The sequence below is a fragment of the Triticum urartu genome, chromosome 1 (assembly GCF_003073215.2).
Source record: "Triticum urartu cultivar G1812 chromosome 1, Tu2.1, whole genome shotgun sequence".
Taxonomy (NCBI): Eukaryota; Viridiplantae; Streptophyta; class Magnoliopsida; order Poales; family Poaceae; genus Triticum; species Triticum urartu.
The window spans coordinates 539,560,121-539,583,388 of NC_053022.1; the positions used below are offsets into that span (position 1 = coordinate 539,560,121).

General features: G+C 46.4%; 2 protein-coding genes and 1 pseudogene across 2 annotated transcripts; 2 read left to right on the forward strand and 1 right to left on the reverse strand.

Moving 5' to 3' along the window:
• The first annotated feature begins 3,461 nt into the window (after positions 1-3,461).
• Positions 3,462-5,658, forward strand: LOC125538095 (transcription factor MYB15-like). Its single transcript, XM_048701396.1, has 3 exons — positions 3,462-3,865; positions 4,004-4,130; positions 4,999-5,658. The coding sequence occupies exons 1-3, from the start codon at positions 3,462-3,464 to the stop codon at positions 5,656-5,658; spliced, it is 1,191 nt and encodes a 396-aa protein (XP_048557353.1).
• A 2,270-nt stretch (positions 5,659-7,928) lies between these two features.
• LOC125533075 lies at positions 7,929-9,040 on the reverse strand (annotated as a pseudogene).
• A 1,897-nt stretch (positions 9,041-10,937) lies between these two features.
• LOC125527556 (embryonic protein DC-8-like) lies at positions 10,938-13,611 on the forward strand. Its single transcript, XM_048692075.1, has 2 exons — positions 10,938-12,944; positions 13,040-13,611. Exons 1-2 carry the CDS (start codon positions 11,064-11,066, stop codon positions 13,238-13,240), a joined length of 2,082 nt encoding a protein of 693 aa, XP_048548032.1. The 5' UTR covers positions 10,938-11,063; the 3' UTR covers positions 13,241-13,611.
• Positions 13,612-23,268: the final 9,657 nt, after the last annotated feature.

The window sequence follows — 23,268 nt, forward strand, 5'->3', positions numbered from 1 at the left end:
TGATGATGCACATGAGGCTGAAGATGAAGAGTTTGATCATCTTTCCCCCTAATGATCCAATTGGGCAAGCTAGAGTACAGACAAGAGCATGAGCATAATCCGTATGTTTGCAGTCAAGATCCCGATGTTGATCGTTGCTTTCGGAATCAGTTTCAACATAGGAAATATGAAGAGATTCTCAAAGTAAAGAAGTTTAAGGTGGCTGCTCATCGCAATTTGTATCTTGATTATGTGTGTTTCCACACTGAGTTGTATCCTGATGTGCACTCACCAAGACGGGGTTGATTCCATTTTCGCAGTTCAACAATACCTATAATGAAGACCTTGTTCTCTAGTTATTTCCCATAGTGTTCTTCAAGACCGACGAGGCTTGCTCATTTCGTTGCATGTTTAGCACTACCCCGTATGAGTGCATCTATGGTTGATTTTGTTTGATCAAGACGAGACTCACGATCTTCATCCCCATCAAGTCATATGGGCCACCAACGAAGGATTCAAATACAACAGATCTCGGGCAGAGGGGTCCAAGCTAAGTGTCTTGACACGATGATGACATTTTTTCTATTCACATTTAACATTTTTTTCAAATGCTTTATTAATATTTTTAAATGCAATATAAACATTTTTCGAACACATGGTCAACATTTTTTCTATACACATTTAACATTTTTCCAAAATGCTTGATTATCATGTTTCAAATAATTGTTCAACATTTTTTTAAATGCTTGATTTACATTTTTTATATACATAAAAAAATTCATCATTTTTTAATACATGGTCAACATTTTTTGTATACACATTTAACATTTTTGAAATGCTTGATCAACATTTTTTAGGTACTTGTATATTTTTTAAAAAGCTTTATTAATATTTTTATATACATGATAAAAATTCATCATTTTTTAATACATGGTCAACATTTTTCTATACACATTTAACATTTTTCTTGATCAGCATTTTTCATATACTCCTTAAAAATTCAAATGGTTGATTAACATTTTAAAATACATTGTAAAAATTTTGTTGGTATACGTGATAAACATTTTCTCTATGCACATTTAACATGTTTTAAATGCTTGGTCAACATTTTTAAATGTTTTTATAGTTTTTTTTGTAATATAGGAGTATATATTTAGAATATGTTAAAGTACAAACAAAAGTAAAAATAAAGAAAAAAACGAAAACAGAAAACATAAAGAAAGCAGAAAAAAAGAGGCTGTGGCCTCCAGCTCCCCTGGACACCAAAATGGCCCGGCCCAGGAGCGTACGATGGAAAACACGATACAGGGGCGCAGCGAGCGTCACATAGGAGGTCCCGAGCTCTTCTAAAAAAAGGAGGTTCCGAGCTCATCGTCCTCGTCCCCGCCCTTTCGCGCGGGTGTGCTCAGCCCGAGCCCCAGATCGGAGCCACGCCACCGGCGGCTGGCCGGCAACCCCCTCCGTAAGGTTCTTCTACATCCATCCGGGATCTCCCTTCTTCGCGCCACCGCGGAGTGGCCGGCCAGGGAGCAGCCTGTCCTGGCGCCCGAGACGGGAGGGGAATTGCCGGCGACCGGAGAGGAGAATGGAGGCGCTCATCGGAGACGGGCCTCTCCGGTAAGTGCGCGCGCGACTGTACGCTACCGTTCCAGATTTTTAGTCCCATTGCCACTTTAGCTGCGATTCCACCGTTTTATAGGGCTATCACCAAGTAGTAGAAGTACTGTAGAAGACAAGTAGAGAGTATAGAGTAGAGGTAGTGTGTATGCGGTAGAGCTACAGTATAATGATGTTCTTCCATAAGGAAGAATGTATTATTGATAATATTGTTCTTTTTCTACTTCGGTTATACTTTTTATTTGCTTTTAGAAGTCTGTCAGACAGTTATGCAAAACAGAAAAACATCATTGCAGTAAAGCATTACTCGGAGACCATTATCAGATAACTCAAGTGAAACAGTTATGCAAATAAACAAGTAAGATTCGTCACCTTTTTCAGAAAATATCTTACAATTGGATTCTCTAGGTTGTGATCAAGTCCCACAGCTTAAAGCCGTAAAATCACTTCGAATGAAGATGCGTATATGACTTAAGTCTTAGATAGCCTACTGAAATCAGATGGAAGAGCAAACTTAGGTAGCGTAAAGTCGCTCTCCCTGGTGCGGCACCATGTTGCTCAGCTCATGGATGGTTGATTTCGCATTATGAAGAGCCTCAGCTCTCTGCGTGTAACTACCCTGCTCCACTACCAACTGCTGCTGCTACTAAAGATGATTTCAGACATAAGTGGTGATACGACAATGTTCTCCTCCAAGTAACTACAGATGCAACACCTACATAGTCTAGCGGCTCAGTGCGTATGTTAGTGTTGTGCAGTTTAGCTATCAATCTGATACTCGCTCCTCATATATACAAGAATGAAAAATCCTGTCAATCAGTAGTTTATAGTCAAGTGCAGAGAGGTCTAGAACGATCTAAGACAAGTGATGTATTTCCTGATTCTGTTGCAGGTCACCATTCTTCAGTATGCTCCTCAAGATGGCGATGGTGGATGTCAGGGGCGACGATGTTAGCTCATGGCTGCAAGCAAGAGCATCTCTGTCTGGGATCAAGTATGGCAGCCCAGGCAGCAGTGGTCGTCACTTTCATGCCCGTCAGAGCTTGTGCGGTGTGCGGAAGACGATGGCGCCGTTGACGCCGACGACACGCACAGTGAGGTCGTTGCCACTTGCCAAGTTCGCCGGGCAGGAGTGCTCTGTTTGCTTCGAGCTGCTTGCAGACACTCAGTATGATCGTCTTCCTGCTTCTCTTCCCAGTTGAATAATCTGAACCTATGTAGTTGATTGTTCGTATTTGTTCGCCTTACAAGCATTTGACTTAAAATTATATTTACATGTACAATAAAATTTTGTGCAATTAATTGATCCTACATGGTTCAAGTCCTGGAAACAGCCTCTTACAGAAATGTAGGAAAAGACTGCGTATTATAAACCCAAAGTGGTCGGACCCTTCCCTGGACCCTGCGCAAGCGGGAGCTACATGCACCAGGTTGCCCTTTTTTTAATTGATCCTACATGCAAATGCATACATAATTACTTTGTTTGCTAAGTAGTTGTGCTTACTTTTGATCACATAAAAAACGAAACCATTAATAGCATCATATGACATGCACTCCAATGCTAATATGTGCATGACCAACATGCTGCAGTGGATGGGGTGTGTCCCACGTTTGGGAGTAATGCATGCTTTATTACTAGTTCTCTTGCATGCAGTAATCTATTTATGATAGTAAATGTTTCATTAACGATGCCAATTTATAAAGCTATAAAACTAACTTAACTTGTGGTCTTTAAGGGTCATATGTTCTTGTTTAGATATAATGTGACATGCTGCGCCAATGTCTCCTCCTCAGAGAGATGCAGGTAAAGAGGAAGCATCATCCAATCTCTCGCTCCCCCTAGTTAGCTTCTGAAACACCCTCCCATGGGTTTCAGTTGCTTCCAGCTCCATTCAGGGAGCTGTGATGACGTGACAATTGATTTCCATGTGCAGCAAAATGGCCACTATGAGCTCCATTCTGTTGATCGTTCATTTGAACCTGCCACTGGATCGATAGTTCCGTTTGCAACCTTCTATCATGAGTCCTATCCACAAGGCATAACCAAGAAAGACGTCGCTGACGGTGCTTCATCGATCATTCATAATCCTGGACCTCACTTGCCTCTCTTGTCGCCAAAACCTGAGATTTCACATCTCATAGGAGGTGGAATGGGATCATACAAGACGTATGAGATGAGCGGCAGGTTTATTCCAAGAAGGAAGGCCTCGAGTAAGGCTGTCAAGAAGGCTAATGTTGTCAAAGGGCAATGGACACCGGAAGAAGACAGGTAAATTGGAACAGTTTATGCATGCTTTGTTAAATATTGCCTCCACCAAAAGTTAAAAAATCGTCGCATTACTGTAAGTTATGCTATTAGTTGCTTTCTGCATGTTATCAATCAGTTTGTTCTTGCGAATTTTAACAGGAAGTTAGTAAAGTTAGTGGAACAGTTTGGACTGAGGAAGTGGTCTCAGATGGCGCAAATGCTGCCTGCAAGAGTAGGAAAGCAATGCAGAGAAAGATGGCACAACCATTTGAGACCTAACATCAAGGTTAGTCTCTCTAACTTGTGTTTGAACTGAGTAGACCCAATCCTTCAATAAATTGTAGGCCTAAACGATGGAGATAACAATCAGTTTTGGAAGAAGCGAAAGGGTTAGAAGCAAGTTATATTAATCCTGTATCTGCTGTACTCCTGTACCAGTTGATTGGTAGGAAGTGCTCTGTTAGATTCCTGTCTGAAGTTCCCTCTCTCAGAGTCATCAGTTGCTGCCAATTCGAGCTGCTCTAATTGGCAGCAACTGATGACTCTTGCAGGAATACCTATAGAACATGCTTGTCCCTTTGTTTTTTTTTGCAAGGTGTAGAACATGTTTGTTAAAACCAACCATTCTGAACTCACTCTTCCCTGGACACTTCTGTGCCATTGCAAGCAATACCTATAGAACATGCTTGTCCCTTTCTTTTCTTTTTTGCAAGGTGTAGAACATGTTTGTTAAAACCAACCTGTCCAAAGCAGCACCAAGTTACGGAAGGGATCCTCACAATTTCTCATTTAGGTTGTATATTCTTTAAATTAGCAAGATATCTTTTGGCTTGGGCCCTGGCCCATAAGCCAATAAGACATAAGATATATGATTTGTTATTTAGTTTGATTGTTAGGCATCTGTAGAAGATCCTTTAGCAGAAATTAATCGAGTGAGTACCATTTTCCCCTATTAACTTAAAAAGTCTACAATGTTTAATGGTAAATAACCATAGTGGGTAAATTTCATGGAAGAACACAAAAAATGGACACGAATATTTTCCAAATTTAAAATAGTTTTTGTCAAAGTTCTTTTTTTCTCTCCCAAAAACACTTCAGTCTGTGTATTATTCATGCTTTGCAATAAAAAATTGTGCATGGAACCACAAATGCAGAAAGATACTTGGAGTGAGGAGGAAGATATGGTTCTGATACAAACGCACAAGGAGGTTGGCAACAAATGGGCAGAGATAGCTAAGCGCCTCCCTGGGAGAACGGAGAACTCCATAAAAAATCATTGGAATGCAACAAAGAGAAGGCAATTTGCGCGGAGGCGGACCGGCACTAAAGTCAAGAATCCCAAATCAGGGACCCTTCTACAGAACTACATCAAAAGCCTTGGGATTGACTCTAGCAAGGTCATTGCTCCTCTAGATCCGAAAGAACCTTCATTGTCAGCATCTTCACCAGCACCCCCAACACAAAATCGGGCACATATGAATGATAAGTGGCCAGAATCCAACCCATCTAACATAATGGTCACCCAAGGAATATTCAGCACAGATGACAGACAGATTCACTCATGTGAAGAAATTCTAGTTCCCACACCTGATGACTTTTCTGTGGACATGTTTGATGGTTTATTTAACGCAGAGGAGGTGCAATACCAGGCTTACAACATAGATGATGCTGTTGACATGCACTATATCATCCACCATATTGATTATGCTATTAAGATTGACAACCATATTGATTATGCTATTAAGATTGACCATGAGATAGATATGAATATGACATGGGATGACGATGCGCTCGTAAACATTGAATCTGGATGATTGCCATTGGTGATGCCGACAGGCCCACCAGAAATCAAAACCGTGCATATGAAGGAGGAGGAGATGGATCTAGTTGAGTTGGTCACACATCCACAAACTTGCAGCTAGTGGACAAGAAAATAACCAGTGATATTATTACATATGTGTGCTATTTATACGGGATATGACGAACTTTTGGATGTACTATACTATGGGACATCCCGTTTATAGATGATATGACGACCTTCTGAATGCTTTCTACAGGCAATAGAATGACCTTTGAATGTATTATGAGAATCCATATTGAGAACAGACGGTGGTAAATAAGACCATGTGTATGTACATGGACTAAAAATGAAGTGTTTGATTTACATGTTGAATCAGTGTTCTGTACTTGTTTCTCATTTTATTATGGTCCATTTGTCTATGTAATCTTGACTTTCTATTTAAGTTTCGTGCTTGTAAGCAAAACAATTTCTAAACATCAAAACATCAAAAGATAAGAGAACCTACTGCGCAAAAAAAGATAATTAAGAGAACCTAAGCAGAATATTACCGTAAAATTGAGTTAAAAGGAAAACATTATATAATGTCAAGCAAACAGAGGATATGCCCAAAAGAACACGATACACACGTTTCGACATATTCCGACGAAACACCGGGGAGCGAGCAGCCCCACCTGAATATATATTTCTCAAAGCTGCAAAATACAGCGAGCGGGCCCATGGTACAGGGAGATCATACAGAGATCGGAAGACCTGATTGCAGGAGAATCACAGGAAAAGAGCCATCAAATACGGGGCCCAAGCTAGCAAGGCAAGGCATGTCTATCTTTAGGTTTGAGCTTGTACGCCCACAACTTCAGATTGTCAGCCGCTGCACGCACGGCCCGGCTGATGGCTGGACGCTTTTCAGCGAAACACGACGCCGTGGCGGTGGTTTCAGACACACCAGAGAAGCAGGGGGGGCCTGACTGTGTTCCAGTGTTTGTCCGGGGCTTGAAGTTCCAGATTGGGCGACAGCCTTGCTACCAGTTACAGTACTTAAAAAGTACTTTCTCCGTTCCTAAATAAATGGCTCAACTTTATACTAAATTTAGTACAAAGTTAGTATAAAGTTGAATAATCTATTTTAAAACCGAGAAAGTAAAAATTACTATAGTACAACTTCAGCTCACCTTGGCAAGTTTCAGCGGCAGGATGCATGTCAGGTTGTGTTGGGGAAGGGGTTTTAATGGAAGTCCTTATTTGGAGCAAAGAACGCCCTTACAAAAAAAACTTGCCATACTCAAAGATCGAGTCACCACTCACCACTCACCAGGACAACAAAGGGCGTGTTTGATTGCCTTTGTCATCAGTTCCTGCATCGCACGAACTTCTCAACCTAGCCTGGTTGAGCAAAAATAGGCCCTAATACGCCATATGCAACTTGATTGGTTGCCTGCATCCCTAATCCCTGCATTAGGTAATATGTAAGCGCACTTTGTTTGGTTGGCTGCATTGGCCCTAGCGGCACATGAACACGGCGTTTGGTTGCATACGGCGTACATGTTGTGCTTACCTTGCACCCTATTGGGTGAGCTTACCCACAATGATCACACCTAGCACACCAACGCCACAACACAGCAATGGTGACGAACTGGGCGAAGATGATGAAGTTCTTCAGCTTCAGGCCGAACTGACGATCCACCTTAGCAGCTTCCACTTTGACAGCTCCAACCTTGGCATTGTCGACACTGCTGCCTCCGTGCTTTCGCACCCAGGCGGAGTAAGCTTGTTCTGCTGCCTGCTTAGTCTTGAACCCTCTATAGTTGCTGTTGCTATACGATGCCACTTGTGCATTGGCTTCTTCCCATGAACTATAAACCCCTGGAACCTCACCAATGAACACGACATACCACTTGCCCTAGCAATGCACAAGAGCAAGAGTTGAAGCAGCAACAATGGAACACAAGTAGCAAGCAAAGTAGCACACAAACAACAATGGAGCAGAAGAGAAGTAAAGCATGCATGATCATACGGCATAGCAAGTTCTTTCTAGCACTACCTTGGTGTTAACCTACCACCACATCCAAAAGAGGGTGTCGTCCTACCACCGCAAGTTCACCATCAGCGTGAGGGGTTAGTATATACCAGCTCACCAAAATATACAGACCATGAAATAGTTTTTGAGCCCTAGCTACACAAAATGTACGTCGTCATCGTCATCGTTGTCGTTGTCGCCATCACCATCGCCGTTGGGGATCATGCACGCTCACAAGCAGCACTACTCTAGTAGTAGTGCTTGCCCAGCTAGCTCCTGCGCCACAGCATCCTGTGAGCGTCGGCCATGACAACGAACCCAACACCCTGGGCCTTGTTGTCAAGCAGGTGGCTGAGAGCTGCCATGAGAGCCTCGTCGCTGAAGCCACCCTGGGTCATGACAACGCCATACAGGTCAGGGTGGACGTCGAGGGGCTTGCACTCCCTGATGGCTGTTGTCACCTCCTTCACCGCCTCAGTCATGCTGCAGAAGACATTGATCTCCTCCTCCATCAGGCCTCCTCTCTTCCTCTTCCTATCTATGGGGTCAAATGGCTTGTCGAAGGGCTTCGCAGCGGGCTTGTCAGGGCCATCAAGGATCTCGACGTCCGGGGTCCCAGGGAAGTCAGGCATGGGAGAACCAAGAGGCTCCCCCGATCCCATGGCATGCTTCCCAGTTGCCAGCCCGAAGGAGAAGATGTGCTGCATCTGGTTATAGTTCTGGATGGGTGTGTTGAGGAACTCAGCGTCCCTTGGGTGGTCCTAAGAATGAAACACAAGTGTTGTTAGTTGCGATTAGGAGTAGGCAATGGTGCACAGTATGAAAAGGAAGAGGGCTGTGAGCTAACCGCGACATGGCCGGTGTAGTGCTCTGCCTCAAGAACTATGGAGCAAGTGTTCTCATCCCATGAGGCGCCGCTAAGGTCTCTCAGCTTGGACACTTGGATCCATCGACTTCTCCACTTCCTCAGGTGGTTGTACACCTAGGTGGCAGACACCTCTTGCCCAGAGAACTCTAACACCTACTTCGCAACGGTGTTCAAGTGCACCTCCTTGAAGCCCTTGTCAGTCCTAACTCCACTAGAGATGAGCTCACACATCTTGCTCAGCACGAACGTGGACATGAACAACTGCCACTTCATGTTGTTCGACCTACTATCCTTCTTTGCCTTTGCTGCTGCTAGCTTGAGTGCAGCGGCAGCAGCAACAACAACAGTAGTTGGCTCAACGAGCACTACTGGCACATAGAGAGAATTGGACTCGAACACCTCTGAATCAGGTGCCATTTTGTACATAGGCTCCGAGTCCTCGACAAACGATGGAGCAAACTGGCTGTTGTACACGACAAGGACCTGACTAAGATCTTGCGTCTGCGTGGTCATGTCCAACAATCGTAGCACGCATTGACAGTGAGCATAGCACACAACATATCGGACAATCCATGCTTCATCACTATCATAGCAAGCACATGCTTCATCACTATCATACTAAGCATACATGTACATGGTTCGTCACTATCATAGCAAGCACATGACCACCAATAGCTACAAAATCACAGATCTGAGTATGGTTCAACACAAGCACAAGGTTCAACTTCAAACTCTACTACTAATCTAGCCTACCACATGCTTGAACATCTAGCCCTACCACAAATTGTAACCACAACATAGCAACCAACCATATCAGCTCACAGATCAGACCATTAATCAACCATGCATCAAGATCAAACCCTAGCTGCAGCTCAGATCTAGCTAGAAGGAACAGTGAGAAAAGGGGATTGAACTCACAAAGGCCATGGCTGCAGCTTGAGGACGAGGGGGGGGGGGACGGTGGTGGAAGATGAACGCCGGCCGGTGAAGGAGCTCTGACGCCGTGGACAGCCGGCCGATGAAGATGCCCCACTTACCTGCTCGTCGGTACCGATGCGCGTCGGCGGGAGAGCGCGAACAGAGGAAGAATGGCGGCGGGAGTTGGGGCGGTGAGGGAGGGGCTAAATAGTGGATTCTAAAAGGATTTAAAATCACATTGCATTTATTTGTGACATACACAACATTTCATATTCAGATATTCCGCTAACATCTGTGTGATCTACGCATGAGAATCATCTACCATGCAACATGCATTACTGCATACTAAATAGACATATTTTATTTAACTGTGACATGTACAACTTTTCATATTAAGATCTGCTTATGCAGAAATTTTTCACATAGTGAAAAGTGTAAGGACTTATATTCTACACAATATTTAGAAACTATACATCCACTTATGTGTCAACGCGCAATGGCCGAGACATCCCTTGCTTAGCCAACAATCAGGAGAAAAATAGATCCCAATAAATATATAAATACAGACTAGTTAGGGCATATTTTATAATCTTGTCTAGCTCGTTCAGTTATATTTTTCTTTCTTCTAACATAGTTTTGGTCTCAGGTTTAGATCAAAACTAACTTGGTATATTTTATTGTATAACTTTTAGATCAAAACAAGGCCCAAACCTAAGTTAAGAAAATGCTAGAAGTGGTCATGTGATTCATCTCTATGGCCACACGAACACACGAGCGTGAGTACTCCTTCAAGTTTCTTCTCCCGTGTTTAAATGCACCCTTGTGGATAGTTAAATAAAAAATAGTTATTTTTAAAAAAAATCTGAATTTTTTACAAATATGCCTAAATTTTCCTGAAGAATAATAGATAGATGCGCCAAAAAAGAGTTTCTGAAAAGCATTTTCAAAGCAATATTTTAAAGCGTTTTGAAGTGCTTATTTTTTTAGTTTAGTCCAGACCTCCAAGAATGTCATTTCATTACTGAAATTTGCACACTGACAAAAGCTAAGCAACATTTGTTGTGAAATAATTTGATTTTTCTTTAATGTATTTTTATTTCCCCCTAGTTTAATATTGAGCATTTGAGGTCCAAATTAGGAGAACCATTTCGCTAAAAAATAGACGCACTGTTCGTGCTGCCATATCCGCATGGCCACCGACCTAGGTTGTCCTTGGGTTCGGCCACGTACCCTGATCCGTGGCAGAGCGCTCGGGTGCCTCAGCCATGGCGGCTTGGCACGTGGACACGGTCTCACGTGAGCCGCCCTCGTGTCCTCACGCCGCTCAGTGCCTTCGCCCCCGATGAGACCCCGCCGCTCTGCGCAGTTCTCTATATCCTCTCTGCTCCACACGTGTCGCCCTGTCATGCTCCGTACGCCGCGTCGACCTCGACCGACCCCCGACAAGCCGCCGCTCAGCGGCACCATTTTAAGCGGACCTCGCCACGGTCGTCTGCCGATCAGGAAAGAACTGGCAAAGCCACTCACTCACCAGACAGCAGTCACCACGTCCAGCTCCACACACCAGCGTCCGAGCTAGCACGCACTCGATCGCGTCTGTCTCGCTGAGCCACTGACAATGGCGTCGCAGCAGCAGAGCAGGAAGGAGGCCGCCTCGAAGCGGGAGGAAGGCGGCCAGGGCGGCGTCAGCCTGGAGGAGATCGGCAAGTTCCGCGCGGAGGCGCAGCAGAACTCGGCGGACGCCATCCGCGCCGCGCAGGAGCGGTACAACCAGAACCTGCAGCACGGCGGCGCCGCCGTTGGCGCCAGGGGGGCGGTGACCGTCACCCAGGCGCCCGGCGCCACGGTCGTCTCCTACCAGGAGCACAAGACCCTTCCCGAGGGCGCCCAGCAGGGCCGCGCGGCGCACGGGCACGGCGCCAACGCGCCGGCAGGGGGCACGACGGCGTCGTCTCGGGGCACCGAGATGCAGCACGCCGCGAGGCAGGAGGAGGGCCGTGGGCATGGCACGGCCCACAAGGAGCAGAAGGGCTCGGCGGCGGTCACCCGCGCGGCCGAGGGCGGCCACGACAAGCAGGGCAGAGAGAGCGCCGCGCGCGGCACCAACGCGCCGGCAGGCGCCACGGTGGCGTCTTCTCGGGGCGCTGAGAAGCAGCACCACACGAAGCAGGAGGAGGGCCGTGGGCATGGCACGGGCCACAAGGAGCAGAAGGGCTCGGCGGCGGTCACCCACGCCACCGAGGACAGGGGCAAAGAGGGCGACTCCGCGCGCAGCGCCAAGGACGCGGCCATGCAAGCGCTCGGAATCACGGGAGACCAAACTGTGGCCAAGGGCGCCGGAACCAAGGACGCCGGTGCGCATGGCGCGCAGGTCACCGCGGAAGGGACGGAGGAGGCCACGGCTACCGCCGCCGAGTACGCCAAACAGGCCGCAGCAAAGGCGAAGGAGGTGACGCTGACCACGGGCGAGATGACGGCGGAGTACGCGAAGCAGGCCGCCGTGAAGGCCAAGGACGTCACGGTGAGCACCGGCGGGACGGCCGCGGAGTACGCCAAGACGGCCGCCGAGAAGGCGAGGGAGGCGGCGCTGGCGGCAGGCAAGACGACGGCCGAGTACACGCAGCAGGCGGCGGTGAAGGGCAAGGACGTCACGGTCTCCACCGGCGGGACGGCCGCGGAGTACGCCAAGACGGCCGCCGAGAAGGCCAAGGACACCGCGCTGGCGGCCGGCAAGACGACGGCAGATTACACTCAGCAGGCGGCGGTGAAAACCAAGGACGTGACGCTGTCGACCGCCGCGCAAGCGGCGCAGAAGGCCAAGGAGGTGACCGCGGTCACGGCGCAGAAGGTGGCGGAGTACACGAAGGAGATGGCGGAGCAAGGGAAGAACGCTGCCGCCCAGGCCGAGGAGAAGGCGGAGGAGGCCGCAGCCCGCGCCGCTGACAAGGCGGAGGAGCCGAGCTTCGACACGAGCACGCAGGCCAAGCGCTCGGCCGCAGGGGCAGCGGACAAGACCCGCGACATGACCGCACAAACCATGAACAAGGCCGAGGACGCAACCGGAGGCACGGGGGACAGGACCGGAAGCATGGCTGCCCAGGTGAAGGACACGACCGGAGCCATGGCGCAGAAGGCCACTGACACGGCTGCGTACGTCAAGGACTCGGTGATGGGCGCAGCGGGAGGCACGGCGGACAACACCCGCGACACCACCGAGCAAACAATGGGCAGGGCCAAGGAGGCTACCGGAGACGCAGGGAATAGGACCGGGAGCATGGCCGCCCAGGTGAAGGACGCGACCGGAGCCATGGCGCAGAAGGCCGGCGACACGGCCGCGTACATCAAGGACTCGGTGATGGGCGCGGCGGGAGGCGCCGTGGACAAGACCCGGGACGCCACGTCGCAGGTCGCGCAGAAGACAGGGGAGGCGACGAACAGAGTGGTGGAGACCGGCAAAAGCGCCACCGGCGGCGGCATGACCGGGACGGCCAAGGCGAAGGTACGTGCACCGTCGTGTCCCTCCACGAGTATCTGATTCTACGGTAAGTGTGATGTATCCATGGTTGATGGCTCAGCTATGACGTGTGCATGCAGGGTGAAGGCACCGAAGACACCAAGATCGTGGAAGACGTGCTGGAAGCGGTGGGCGCGGGCATGGAAGCGGTGGGCGCGACGGTGTACGGGATAGCGCAGCACACCAAGGGGATCGTCGCCGGCGAAGAGGAGCTCATCCCGGTCGAAGGGGAGGCCGGGAAGGTCGCCGGAGCCGGTGAAGGCAGGAAGAAATCCGAGTGAGCAGATCCACACGTACGTCGCAGCAAAAATGTTAAGAGAATGTTGGTTGTGCAGTCACTGTGATCAGACACGGTTAAAAGGGTGTTGTATATAGTTGTAATACTAAGTAGTGCACTATATGGAGTGCTCAGGTGAGTCGAATAATGGTCGTTTATAGGTAAGAGGGACTATGTCCAGATGTTGAAGCTGCTGCTACTAGTACGTTTGGAAGCGCTCAGCTAGTAGAATACTCAAATCTTATGGAATGAAATGGCTATGTAGTGTGATACATCGTGCACTTAGCCAAGTGAACTAGGTAAATGTTCGTGTAAATCTGAAGTGATACTTGTCCACTTCAATATTAGAATCATCAAGCTCTATAGGGGGAAACCTATCACCTTGGGCTTAAGAGCATCTCTAGCTGTAAAAACAGTATACAGTTCCGAGCAGTTTTACGCCTCCTTTGGTTCTAACTAGGAAATAAAAAAAAAAGTATCACACACCTTCCCACGGGTCTACAGCTGCCTCTATTTCAAAGTGACATCTTTTTTTAAAGTAGTAGCTAATCTAAAGTAATTTATTCAGATACTAACTCATTAGTTCCTCTGAAAAAATTAGGATATTAGTTCTATTTCTATCTTCTTCTGCCTAACTTCTACCCATTCGCTAGTATCGTGAATATAAATCTCCTAATAATAAAGTTACACAGATAAGATACTAAAATAATGACAAAACTATCAAGCTACTGGATGAGTTGAATTATCCGAAAATCTAGGAAGAACTATTCCAATGAAGCTATTCTCGTTGTTTAATCTCAACTCAGATACCAAAACAGCAAAACTCTACAGAAGAATTTAAGACTACGTCTTCTTTTGATTACAGATATCCTACTAAATAGCAGATTAAATTATCGTGACCATTTTCTTCTAAAAAAGAAACATAATTGTTTTCTTAGAGCAAACATGCATGCATTGTTGCTCACCTCGTGTATCCCATGAAAAGAAACATTGGCGATGAATGACAATGTGGCAAACTTGTGTCTGCAGCTGCTGCCTGCACCAGGTGCATGGTGCCTTCGTCTCCTCTGCCTCGTCCATCATCTTGTTTCCTCGAGCGCCGCCCGTCTTCTTCTCTCCTCGGTCGCCTCGCGGCGTCCCTGCTCGACCGACCTCGGCCCGCTGTTTATGGTTGTTCCGAGCAAGTTTGCCATCCATGCATCCCGCTTCACCGTCCATGCATCCAGCAAGTTTTCTTCCTTCATGTGATTTCTTCACATCGATAGCAATCTGCGTATGTACGTCCGTTCTCTTGTAGGAATCATCTTGCAGCCAGCTTCTGGATATGTGCAAGTTTTACATGTATATTAACTGGTGTGGTTTGATAGAAGAAGTCGAGGTGGGACTATTTGAAGATTAGGAAACCCTCTGTCAAAGCATGAACAAATCCTAGCTGCACGTATATTAACTGGTGTGGTTTGATAGAAGAAGTCGAGGTGGGACTATTTGAAGATTAGGAAACCCTCTGTCAAAGCATGAACAAATCCTAGCTGCACGTATATTAACTGGTGTGGTTTGATAGAAGAAGTCGAGATGTGACTATTCAAGATTAGGAAACCCTCTGTCAAAGCATGAACAAATCCTAGCTGCACGTATATTAACTGGTGTGGTTTGATAGAAGAAGTCGAGGTGGGACTATTTGAAGATTAGGAAACCCTCTGTCAAAGCATGAACAAATCCTAGCTGCACGTATATTAACTGGTGTGGTTTGATAGAAGAAGTCGAGGTGGGACTATTTGAAGATTAGGAAACCCTCTGTCAAAGCATGAACAAATCCTAGCTGCACGTATATTAACTGGTGTGGTTTGATAGAAGAAGTCGAGATGTGACTATTCAAGATTAGGAAACCCTCTTTCAAAGCACGAACAAATCCTAGCTCTGCTGGTTGCAGCGAATTAGGTTCGTGCCAGAGGTTGTGAGTTGGATCCTGCTTTCTGCCATCTATTTTTTGCGTTCTTTCATATAGTAGATGGGCCGGCAAAGTTGAGCCACATTGACGACGGACGAAAATCTGGCCCACAGCGGATAGCCTGGCTCAGACAACGGATGAAAATCATCGTAAATATGGGCAGGGATATATAGATAGATTATAGTACCATCTCGCCTATATGTTTTAAATTTAAACTGAAATTGTAAATTCACGGGAAGAAGCGTATTATAACGGTGAATCCGACAAAATTAATCCGTACTTTATTATTAGGAATAGATTTATAGGAATCACTAGCCTATTTGCGCGCGGCAGCACGCCACGCCTGTGAGAGTGAAAGCATGTTTAAAGATGCATTAGTTTCTCTTTTTGAAATTTGAGAGAAAGTATGGTTAATTTTGGTACATCTTGTCGTGTGTTGATTTCAGCAGCGACGTAGACAAAACAGAACTTGCATTTGCCTCATAAAGTACACAAAGGTTACAGTGTCAAGGAGGTATTTATTCCTCATAGTGCTAGCATGAAAATGTGTTGCCAACACCTCATTAAGATGCACTCAAAGTACCAACTCGGAAACGGTGGATTCTTTGGTATACAACTTTTTTAATACATGCCAAAATAGTTACATCATACAACTACCCACTAAGAAAGCAAAAGGTGATATGCATACTGAAACAAAAGAGTAAGACGTCCTACAGACGACAAATTATTTCTTTGTAAACTACATTCCTGGTTTCAGAAGTGGAACAACCATTACCATCCTCTATAAGAAACTTAAGTCCATTCCGAGAGGTAACACGGGACCATGACAAAAAACGGGCTCTCGAAGATAGACACAAACTTTCGATAGTGTTTGACCTTGGCTCTTGTTGATTGTCATCGCATAACACAATCGAACTGGAAATTGACACCTTCTCAATGTGAATGGCCATTTGCACCCTGTCGAATTAAGAACTATCCGCAGAATGCACACACGTTGACCCTTGTTTGTACCAGTAATAATTTCTCCTTCCAATACTTTGTCACCTAATCGGGTGATAATCAACCGCGTACCATTACACATGCCCGATGACTGGTTAATGTTCCGAAGAAGCATGACAGGAGCACCAACTTTAAGTCCAATTTTGTGTCGTGGAAAATTGTTGATAACTATAGAATTCAATAATTCAGGCGGATAAAATAACTCCATTTCATCGATAGGATCTGTAGATTTTGATATTGAATCACAACTTAAATAATCAGTGCAATCTCCTGGAACATGGCCGAAAACTACATTGTTTAGTTCATCCACAACATTATTGGTGGGACATACAATAGCACGTTGTGATAAATAATCACCATTATCATAATTCAAGTGGAAATCATCATATATATTGTTAACAACAGCATGCATATGATCTCCCATGGGGTTTAACACCAAATCCTCAGGAATGGGAATCCAAGACGGTGTAGTCTCATCATTCTTACAATGCATAGCAATGGAGCCATTACCAATATTTTGCACCCAATCAGAAAAATCTGCTAACTCAACATGTTCATCTCAGCACAAATTAGGATTTGATAGCCGCATATTGATATGCAACTTGAAAACTTTCATATGAGCCCATAACGGCGAGCTCATCAGTGAGGCACCTATAGTGTCGTCTCTTGTTCCACCTTCAACGACTTGGTAAAATTTGTCTAAAATCACTGCCGAATAAAAATGTCTTTCCTCCGAATGGTAACAACCGATTTTCTTCATTCTCAGCTGAAAGAACATCCCTCAATGTTCTATCCAAAGCTTCAAAACAACAACGATGAGTCATTGGAGCTTCATCCCATAGAATAAGACATGCCCTCTAGCATAACCCAGCCAACATAGAACTTCTTGATATACCACATTGACTCTGTTCATGAACGTCAAGTGGAATTTTAAACCTTGAGTGTCCAGTTCGGCCACCTGGTGATAGAAGAGATGCCACTCCAGATGTGGCAACGGCGAGCACTATTTGCTTTTCAGACCTAAGGGCAGCAATAATTGAATTCCAAAGGAAAGTTTTCCCAGTGCCACCATGTCTAGAAACAAAAAATACTCCTCCTTTGTTTGCATGAACAACACCCATTATTTCAAAGTATATATTTCTTTGTTCATCATTCAATTTTTGATACAGTGATTCTGATTCGATAGCCAACTTAGCCGCATCACAGCTTAACTCTTCAAGAATCAACCTATTTAAGCATTCATTCTTGATAGGTATCTTGCGCGAGGTTAAGTTGAAAGAACCAAGGTACGATCCATTTTTAATAAACATAGAAGATAACTCACAAAGGAATTGATCTTGTAGAAAATCTTCCGGCACTTTTGTAACGCCCCAGATATAACTTTCCCAATTTGTAATCCAACTCTTGCCGTTTCCGGCGTTAAGTTATATTTATTTCTCAGGTTCGGGTCTTTGCCTCCGTGTATTGTTTTCGTTTTCATGCATCTCATATCATGTCATCATGTGCATTGCATTTGCATACGTGTTCATCTCATGCATTCGAGCATTTTCCCCGTTGTCCGTTTTGCATTCCGGCGCTTCGTTCTCCTCCGGTGGTCATTTCTAGCTTTCTTTCGTGTGTGGGGATTAAACATTTCCGGATTGGACCGAGACTTGCCAAGCGGCCTTGGTTTACTACCGGTAGACCGCCTGTCAAGTTTCGTGTCATTTGGACTTCGTTTGATACTCCAACGGTTAACCGAGGGACCGAAAAGGCCTCGTGTGTGTTGCAGCCCAACACCCCTCCAATTTGGCCCAAAACCCACCAAACTCTGCTCCATCACCTAGAGCGTTCAATCACGATCGCGTGGCCGAAAACCGCACCTCATTTGGACTCTCCTAGCTCCACTTATGCCTATAAATAGGACCCCCGTTTTTCGGATCTCCTCCTACCTCCGAAACCCTAAAATTCATCTCCGCGCGGCCGAACGTGTCCACTCCGCCGCCGGACGTGTCCACCCCGCCGCCACATCACTCCAACCAATCAGAGCGCGCCACCTCAGCCCCGCCGCCGCGCCCGGCCAACCGCACGCCGCCACCTCAACCGCGCCGCCGTTTCTCTCTCTCCGCGGCCTGCCCGGGCCCAGATCTGGCCCGCGGAGCCCGGTCGCCGCCGCCAGCCGCCCGGCTCTCCTCCCGCCCGAGCCGCGGCGCCCTCCCCGCCGATCCGCTGCGCCGCCGCCCTCCGCCGCTCGCGCCGCCGTCCTCCGCCACCACCGCCGCCGCGAAGCTCCGCCACCACGCCGCCCGCGCCCGACCGCCCCTCGTCGCCGGCGCCGCCCCGTCCAAGCCCGCCGCCGTCCTCGGGAGCCGCGCCAAGGCCGGCTTCTTCCTCTCCTTCCCCGGCAACGACGAACTCCGGCGACCAAGTTCCGGCCAGCTACAGTGTTCTGGCGTTCCTCGGATTGCGTGCCAGATCTAGATCTGAAAATATCTCCCCTCGGTTGACTTTTTCCCTCCGAACCCTAATTTTTTATGCGATCTTTGACCTGCTGTAACTTTGCATCCGTAGCTTCGTTTTGGACATATAATATATCAAAATGTTCGTCTCGACGAGTACATCATTTCATTACATTGCATCATTTTCATTTGAGTTCATCTTGATGCCCGAAATGCTGTTAGAAGAGGGCTTCGTGAGTTAATTGCCAGATCTGCTAGTTCATCTTAGACTTTTGTCATTTTTGCCATGATTATTGTGTGCATGCTATGCCTGTGAGTCCTTCATATGTTTTGTTAAGCATTTTGTTATATTTCCAAAGGTGCAACCCATGCATTTTTAGGATGTGTGTGGTGACTTGTGCAAGCTTGCAAAGTGAGGCACCCGGTAAATCAGTTTTCAGGGACTTAGTAGTTTTCACTAAGTATGGGATTATTTAGTTCATGATGCCATATGTTCAGCTTGTTTCCTAGTGATCCGTGCCTCTTTTGAGGATGATCAGTAAAGGAGTTTTGTGAATCATGTTATGCTCTATCCATCCATGTCTTTGTTTGCAATTATGGAGCAACCTATATTGAGTCAATTGAGCTCTACTTTTGCTTCGTGGTGAATCTGGGCAGATCGTCAACTCATTTGCGATTTTGCCGATGCTATTATAGTTGATCCGTGCATGCTATGCCATTGTTCTTGCCATGTCTAGATTGTATTTTGTGCCTTCTTTATGGATGTATGCTTGCCTTGCCATGAATTGCACCGTAGTGAGTGCATCGAGCTCGTTTACATGCCTTCGTGAGTTATATTTCAGCATGTCTTAGTTTTCACTAAGTCTGAAAACTGATTGTGTTTTAGCTATGTTCGTGTGCCTGTTAGTATATTTTGTGAACCCTTTTGGCCCCAGGTCACTTTGGGTCTTTTGTTAACCTTGTTGAGTAGCTCCATGCCATGTTCTTACTTGTCTTAATCAGGTCATGTATCATGTTGTTTTGTTGCTCCGAAGAGGGCTTCACGATCTGAAATTTCAGACAAGTGTTAATTTCATTAAGTCTGGAATCTGTTTTGCATTTGTGTTTTTGCCATGCTTGTTTGAACCTCATAATGGATGAATTGGCCGTGGCTCAGTGCTAGTCTTTTGTTAAGCATCTTGTGTGCATCCCTGCCATATATTTTCTTGTCATGTTTGGTGGCTGTAGCATGTTCATTTCATTGCATTTAAATGCCTACTTGCTGTAAATTGCAGACCGGTGTCATTCTTAAAACGCTTGCCATTTCCAAACTGTAACTCCGATTCCGATGATCTTTATATCGTTTTCAAGCGATTTCATCTCATCTTTCCAGTGGCACACTTGGAATTCCAAGTTGAGGCCAGGTTCATGCATTTTCTATCATATCTTGCATTTTGCATCCCGCATCGCATCCCGCATAGCATATCATCTTTGCATCGTATTGTTTGAGTTTGCACGTGGTTGATTGTATCCTTGTTGCTTGTTTGTCTTGTTTGGGTAGAGCCGGGAGACGAGTTTGCTACCGAGGAGCCCGTTGAGTTTGCTTTTGAGGATCCAGTCAACTCTGACAACTGTGCAGGCAAGATGATCATACCCTCGAAATCACTACTATCTTTGCTATGCTAGTTTGCTCGCTCTCGCTATGCCAATGCTACGATGCCTACCTTTTGCTTGTCAGCCTCCCAATTGCCATGTGGAACCTCTAACCCATCATGTCCTAGCAAACCGTTGATTGGCTATGTTACCGCTTTGCTCAGCCCCTCTTATAGCGTTGCTAGTTGCAGGTGAATATTGGAGGCCGTTCCTTGTTGGAACACCTTTTATTTACTTGTTGGGATATCATTATATTGCCATGTTATCTTAATGCATCTATATACTTGGTAAAGGGTGGAAGGCTCGGCCTCTCGCCTAGTGTTTTGTTCCACTCTTGCCGCCCTAGTTCCCGTCATATCGGTGTTATGTTCCCGGATTTTGCGTTCCTTACGCGGTTGGGTTATAATGGGAACCCCTTGATAGTTCACCTTGATTAAAGCTTTTCCAGCAATGCCCAACCTTGGTCTTACCATTTGCCACCTAGCCTCTTTTTCCCTCGGGTTTCCGGAGCCCGCGGGTCATCTTATTTTAATCCCCTCGGGCCAGTGCTCCTCTGAGTGTTGGTCCAAACTAGAGTCCTGTGCAGCGCCCCCTCGGGGAAACTCGAGGTTTGGTTTTAGTTGTATGGAGCGCTCATCTGAGTGTGCCCTGAGAAAGAGATATGTGCAGCTCCTATCGGGATTTGTCGGCACATTCGGGCGGTGTTGCTGGTCTTGTTTTAACCTGTCGAAGTGTCTTGAGTTACCGAGATACCGAGTCTGATCGGAACGTCTTGGGAGGAGGTTTATTCCTTCGTTGACCGTGAGAGCTTGTCATGGGCTAAGTTGGGACTCCCCTGCAGGGATTGAACTTTCGAAAGCCATGCACGCGGTTATGGGCAGATGGGAATTTGTTAATGTCCGGTTGCAGATAACTTGAACTAAACTTAATTAAAAATGAATCAACCTGTGTGTTACCGTGATGGCCCCTTCTCGGCGGAGTCCGGAAAGTGGACACGGTGTTGGAGTTAATGTTTGCGCAGGTTGTTCTCTAGCTTCTCGCCCGTGCTTTGCCTCCTCTTCTCGCTCTCTTTTGCGTATAAGTTAGCCACCATACTTGCTAGTCGCTTGCTGCAGCTCCACATATATTTGCCTTACCATTCCTATAAGCTTAAATAGTCTTGATCGCGAGGGTGCGAGATTGCTGAGTCCCTGTGGCTCACAGATACTATAACTCCAGATGCAGGTCCAGGTGATTCCGCTCCAGGTGACGAGTACGAGCTCAAGTGGGAGTTCGACGAGGACTCTCAGCGTTACTACGTTTTCTTTCCCGATGATCAGTAGTGGTGCCCAGTTGGGGGTGATTGGGACCGTGTCACATGTTGGGTTCTCTTCTATTTTGGCACCGTAGTCGGGCCATGAGTGTTTTGGATGATGTAATGTTATTTATGTTCTTGATTGACGTGGGAGTGTAAGCCAACTATGTTCTTCCCTTTATTATTCATACTACATGGGATGTTGTGAAGATTGCCTAACTTGCGACATATGCCTTCAATGCGATTATGTCTCTAAGTCGTGCCTCGACACGTGGGAGCTATAGTCGCATCGAGGGTGTTATAGGTTGGTAATCAGAGCCTTCCCCGACCTTAGGATCCCCATTGCTTGATCGTTTTTAGCGGCCGAGTTGTGTCTAGAAAAATGTTTTGAGTCTTTAGGAGTTATATATCGGAGAGATTAGGAATTCTTTTTACTTCCCAGTCTTCTCATCGCTCTGGTAAGGCATCCTGACGTAGAGTTTTGACTCTTCTCTTCTCAAATTTCACTAAATCTTTTCTAGGATCACGCGAGTATCTTGGAATCGTTCCGATGGCTTATGATGAGAACATTGTCTTGGTGCCTCCTGTCAGGGGTTTAGTGGAAGTGTCCCGGGGAGTTGAGCTCTGAGGTGTTGTCATCATAATTTTATCGTTGCAATTCAGGAATACTTGAGATATGTTCGCCGACATCGAAAATCTCTTTTATGCAGTTCGTTGGTGAGATAACCTCGACGCCACCCAGTACTGGGGCGGGAGTTTGGGAGTATCGCCATAACTTGTATAACGGATGCTTTTCGAAGGTTGAGGTAGATGGTTTTCGAAGGTTTCTTGGTTATGTGTTGAAGGATGGATACAGCTGGATGTAGGATTTGCTAGTTTGGGTGAGATATTATGCTTCCCCTGTATCCCCAACACCTGATTGCATAACCAGAAAAGTTCGGGAGTTTCATAGGTGGGAATTCTAGTAGCTCTAGTTCTTCTTCCACGGATATTGGTTTGAGATTGGGATTTCTTACCGATTATTCGTTCTTGATCCGTACCTTGTTGATTTATTTCTCTACCTTAATTCTACGGGGCTTCTCAATTTATGGATATGTGACCACTTCAAGAGGAATGCATTCGTTCATTTTGTTCGGATGTGAAGACTATATGTTGCAATTTTCATTCCGTTGGATTCAGCTTCAATATTTATCTGTCAATGTGCTAATGGTGGTCAACCTCTTCAGGATGGCTCCTCCAACGCGCACGACTCCGAATCCTGATCCGCCACCATCCCCACCTCCTCCAGAGGCATGGCAAGCTATGATGGCCGCAACCAATGCAAACACACAGCTGATCATGCAAATTCTTCAAGAGCGCAATCAAGGCAGTCAAGGGAATCAAGGCAGCAATCAGAGTCACTTTGCTACACTCAACTAGTTCCTTGCTAACGGGCCAAAGACTTTCAGCAATTGTGTTGAGGCAACCGATGCTGACGATTGGCTTGTGGATCTGTGTAAGCATTTCGAGTGCAGCAACGTCAGGACTGAGGACTTTGTGAAGTTCGCTTCCTTCCAACTCAAAGATCAAGCTGCAGAATGGTTCCAACAGTACAAGGATTCCAGAGGTGGACGTGTTATCACTTGGGATGATTTCCGTCGAGATTTCCGAGCTCATCATATTCCGCAGAGCGTGGTTGAAAGCAAGCGTGAGGAATTCCGCAATCTGAAGCAAGGCTCTTT

Excerpts from the sequence above, each read along its gene's own strand:
- LOC125527556 (XM_048692075.1), top strand. The coding sequence starts at position 11,064 with ATGGCGTCGCAGCAGCAGAGCAGGAAGGAGGCCGCCTCGAAGCGGGAG. Across the intron at positions 12,945-13,039 it reads CCGGGACGGCCAAGGCGAAG|GGTGAAGGCACCGAAGACAC; the intron begins GTACGTGCACCG and ends GTGTGCATGCAG.
- LOC125538095 (XM_048701396.1), top strand. The coding sequence starts at position 3,462 with ATGGGTTTCAGTTGCTTCCAGCTCCATTCAGGGAGCTGTGATGACGTG. Across the intron at positions 3,866-4,003 it reads TGGACACCGGAAGAAGACAG|GAAGTTAGTAAAGTTAGTGG; the intron begins GTAAATTGGAAC and ends GAATTTTAACAG. Across the intron at positions 4,131-4,998 it reads ATTTGAGACCTAACATCAAG|AAAGATACTTGGAGTGAGGA; the intron begins GTTAGTCTCTCT and ends CCACAAATGCAG.